At 32.3% G+C, this 4,861-nt stretch overlaps 1 protein-coding gene across 1 annotated transcript; it reads left to right on the top strand.

The window, feature by feature from the left end:
• The first annotated feature begins 239 nt into the window (after nt 1-239).
• Nucleotides 240-3,830, top strand: LOC114392003 (heat stress transcription factor A-2-like). Its single transcript, XM_028353039.1, has 3 exons — nt 240-612; nt 2,523-3,353; nt 3,441-3,830. Exons 1-2 carry the CDS (start codon nt 304-306, stop codon nt 3,279-3,281), a joined length of 1,068 nt encoding a protein of 355 aa, XP_028208840.1. The 5' UTR covers nt 240-303; the 3' UTR covers nt 3,282-3,353; nt 3,441-3,830.
• The last annotated feature ends 1,031 nt before the right edge of the window (nt 3,831-4,861 follow it).

The following is a 4,861-nucleotide window of genomic DNA, read 5'->3' as shown; positions in this document are numbered from 1 at the left end:
AGACTGTTCTTTGCAGTTAATCTCTCTCTAGAAATTTCCAGCACCATCATAACACGTTCTCTCTCTAGAATCTTCTTTCAGGCACCAACCAACTACCAACACTAATCTAAGCTCAAAACAAACACAACTTCCTAACGTAGTCACAGAGTCAAAAACATTGTTTCACTTAAACACATTCGCACATAAAAAGAAACCATTAACATTTAACCATACTACTAGATTATTAATTACTAGTACTTGTGTTGTTGTGTCACTCAAACTAAACTAAACTCAATTTCCAATTTCCTTAATCTTCTTGTGTTGATGTGCATGGAGAGAATCAGAGTGAAGGAGGAAGAAGCAATGACATGTGGAGGTGGTGGTTCATCATCTTCAAGCTTTATTTCTCCACAGGCACAGCCCATGGAAGGGTTGCACGAGGTGGGTCCCCCTCCGTTTCTGAGCAAGATCTTTGACATGGTGGAAGATCCTTCCACGGATTCCATTGTTTCATGGAGCATGGCTCGCAACAGCTTTGTCGTGTGGGACTCTCACAAGTTTTCTGCTCACATTCTGCCTCGTTACTTCAAGCACGCCAATTTCTCCAGCTTCATTCGCCAGCTCAACACCTATGTAAGTACTCACTGTGTGCTCTTTGAAATTTTTTGTATGTAACTGTTCATGATGCATGGTTTTGTGTCTGAGTTGGTGTTTAATGTGTTTTAAGGATTGGTTGCTGTTGTCACTTTATTTATGGGATTTCATGTGAATGTGTTTGGATAAGCAGGCGATTGTAAAATTCAATTTGGTTAGAGTTATTTTTAAAATAATATGATTATTGTTTGAATCTTTACATTATTAAAGGCAACTTGACAAGTTAACTGATAATTGATTATGAAGTAACATGATTTATGTTTGAATCATTTCATTATTAAAGACAAGTTACAAGTAAAATTCGGGGTAAACTTAAAATTGATAGCACATGAAAGTATTAGTAGAGAATCTAACATAAAATTAAACGCACATTCATTTTAATTGATTTATAGGGTGTTTGGTTCTATCTTTCATATGTTACTGTTCACCTTTTGGATGTAATTTTAGAAGCTAACCGTTATAGTTTTCACATCCCAAACATGATTAATTTCTCTATTTTTAATGAGTTTTTAAACACGCTTTTAATGTTCAGCTTCCTGTGTAATCTTAGGTTGTTGAATTTTTTTATCTGTTTAGGGGGATGACAATTTTTTTTTTTGGAGATCTAAGGAAGGGGTTATAGGTCTTAGAGGAGAATGTGTATTTACTTAGTATAATTGACCTTGGATCTTTTGATTCATTTTTATTTTCTTTTTGATGAGGGACCTTTTGATTCATGGTAGTCACTTCTCTTCTCTTACCAAACTTTTGTTGGTTAGCCTTATATATACTTCACACGTGGCTAGCAATTCACATGACATTATTGAATGATATAAGTCTTGATAAAAATTAAAGAGCGCCTTGGTAATCTTTTGTTTTGATAACATCTAGGGTAATTCAAGGATGACATATCATCCTTTGTTCTGATAGCATCTAGGTTTATGCTATCAGATCCTTTGTTTGGGTAGCATCTAGGGTTGGTGAGACAAATTTTGATAATTGTGCAATCTCTGTCCCTTGTGCATGCGGATGACATATCATTTAATTTTAAATTGTCAATAGGGTATCCTCAAGTAGTTAATTTGTTTGTGAACAATATCACGTAAAGACTTTTTACCAATGATTTGCTCAAAAAATATATTCCGACTCCTAATTTCTTGTAATAAAATGAGATGACCATATAATCTTAATAAAATACTACTAGTTAATTATATAGGCTCCATCAAAATTCAAAATCATTCCATGTTCTTAAGGATTTGCTTATGCCATCATTTTGTTTGATTTTTTCTTTGATTAATCTTAATTTTTCAGCCCCCATTTCAATTCTTATATGAGGGTGTTTGGGAGAAGTAACTACTTCGAGGAAAGCTCTCTTAGATTGTAAAAATAAGTCGTTACTTTTCTAAAATAAGTAGATAAGATGAATGAAATACACTTACATTTGAATGATTTTTCATAATCTGGCCTGCTGTATGAAATTTCGAAGAAGACAAAGATTATCAAATATCTATGAGTTTCTTCAATTTTGTTTTCAAATCATAAATATTCTTTAAATGGGTCTTCAATGTATGAGTAGATCCAAAATTGACATTGAAGCACTAGTTTGATGTAAAAAAATTAATATTGGAAGTTTATTTTCATGTATTTGATAATCAAAATTGAGTTTCATGTTTTAAGATTATTATTTTTTTCTTCTGTATTCTAGAAACATAAGAATTAATATGGATGATTAATTAGTACAAAAGTATCTGTTTTTTTACTAGTTAGTTGGACGTGACTTTGTAGAGGTGATCACTTACCGAATGCTTTACACTGATTAATTAGTGCTTACTTAAATCATTGACCAGCTTCCTCGAACTAATTTGACTAATCTTTGTCTTCCCATTTTGTTGTGTGGAAAATGTACACAGGGGTTTAGGAAAGTTGATCCTGATAAATGGGAATTTGCAAACGAAGGTTTTCTGGCAGGACAAAGGCACTTATTGAAGACCATAAAGAGAAGAAGAAATGTGTCACACAGCAATCAACAAAAAGGAGGAAGTGGAGCTTGTGTTGAAGTGGGGAAGTTTGGACTAGAAGGTGAGTTGGAGAGGTTGAAAAGGGATAGAAACATTTTGATGGCAGAAATTGTGAGATTGAGGCACCAACAACTGAACTCAAGGGACCAATTAAGTGCCATGGAGGCAAGAATGCAAGCCACAGAGAAGAAACAGCAACAAATGATGAGTTTCTTAGCAAAAGCACTAAGCAATCCATCTTTCATGCAGCAATTAGTCCACAAAACCCCCCAAAGCAGAGAAGTGTTGTTGGGTGTTGAAATCAATAGGAAAAGGAGACTACCTGCTTGTCCAAGTGTGGAGAACTTGCAACAAGATAATCAAGATTTGGCAACTATGGAGACTGATATGGACACTTTTTTCGCACCGGCTTATGATAATGAATTCGGTAATGAAATCGATGAGCCTGCATCGATTTTGGTTGAGGATTCAATCTTGGAGGACTTTCTCAACAAAGACTTGATTACTGGGAATCCGGAGGATGAAGTTATAATTGGTGATTGCACCCAAGTCGATGTGCCGATGGAGGATTTGGTAGCAAACCCTGATGATTGGAGTGAGCAATTGCAGGACCTTGTGGATCATATGGACTACCTAGGATCCAAACCATAGAGGGATGAGAATTATACTATTATTGTGTCCTCAGCTTGGTCTCTTTAATTTCATTCACATTGCATCATGATGGTACAATTTGGTACTTTTGTTACTACTTTTGGTTTTGGTTTCAATTTTATGTGATCTTAATGATAAGTGTGAATTGTTTTTATGCAGCAGGGAAGGTGGTAGATACAGAAGAAGCAAACAAATACTGCTCTTGTTTGGATCCTTTATGAAGTTTTATGAATATTACTTGTGCTAATGCTACAGATCATTTTATTAATTATTTGGATGACCTATTTGTTTGCATTTTATGTTATGCAGGAGAGACAAGTGGGGGCACTTCATGGTTGTGATCCAAATAATTGCTGAGAAATTGTAATGGTATCATTCTGCTTCATAGGATATCATTGGCTGGATTTCATTGTTCAGGAGAGGATATAAAAACTATCATCTAGTTCTTCTAGTACGAATAGCCTTTCAGAGGAACCACATTTGTTCCCATTCTTTTTCCTTCAAAAAATTGGATATTGTTGGTGCTATGCATGGTTCTTTTTCTATTAATAAGTGAATAATTGAATAAAATTTGTCTTTGTTTAGCATCTTAATATTTATTCTTTCAAGATTAGAAATTAGATGCATTGTCGTGTACGAAATACTTATCTTACATGTTAGAAAAAAAGCTTTGTAGTTTGTTTTTCAAAATGAGGTGGGGGAAGTTATATATGGTTTTTAAGACAACCTAATAGGTGCATTAAAAAAAAAGAAGACAATCTAGTAGGTCATGTATAGCTACGGCAAAGTGTAACGATGAGTAATTTTGTTGAGAGTTGAACACGCAAAAAGAACAATTTTCGTAGGTTGGATGACTAATGTTGTATGCTAGTTGTAGTGTTGTATTGAATACTTTAATAAATGAAGTTATAAATTACTATAAATATCTATAATCTATAGAATATTTCGAATGAAATTTTTTTAAGTGAGTTGAGTTTCTTAAATTATTTTTTTAGTCTCTATAGTATTTTTTGTGGTGTTCATAGTGTTATGTTATTATAAAAAATTTATACCTAATTTTACTCTAATGATAAGAAACTTCAAGAAATTTACTTTTATATTTTTTTATTTTTATTTAATTATGATTTATGTATGGTATTGTTATGCGTCAGATAAATATTTTTTTATTATTAAGAAATAATTTATCACAGAAAATACAAATTTTATTTGTAAGAAACTCTTTCTGCCACATAGATTTGCTCTAATAGACAAGGAGTTGTAAGAAATATTTTCTTCACTTAAGAAACTCCTCAATAAACCTCCATTGGAGGCAGTCAACAAATTATAAACATGCATATTCGTACAAATTTGAGGTGTTTGTTTCACTTATAACTTTTTTAGTTTTGAAAATATTATTTTTGAGAATAAAATATATACACGTTATTCTTGAGAATTTAATAAAAAAATGTGTTTGATTAATTATAACATTAGTTGAGAATGTTTTTTATATTCTCGAAAATAATTAAGACATATGTTTGGTTAAATTATATTTTTCTGGAAATATATGTTATAATTACTAAAATATTCTTATTATTATGTTA

Source organism: Glycine soja, chromosome 17 (genome assembly GCF_004193775.1).
Source record: "Glycine soja cultivar W05 chromosome 17, ASM419377v2, whole genome shotgun sequence".
NCBI classification, from domain to species: domain Eukaryota; kingdom Viridiplantae; phylum Streptophyta; class Magnoliopsida; order Fabales; family Fabaceae; genus Glycine; species Glycine soja.
This window is presented reverse-complemented; position numbering and strand designations above follow the sequence as displayed.

Bases quoted from the DNA above. Each gene is read 5' to 3' on its own strand.
- LOC114392003 (XM_028353039.1), top strand. From the start codon at position 304: ATGTGCATGGAGAGAATCAGAGTGAAGGAGGAAGAAGCAATGACATGT. The intron at 613-2,522 runs GTAAGTACTCAC...AAATGTACACAG, and splicing joins TTCGCCAGCTCAACACCTAT to GGGTTTAGGAAAGTTGATCC.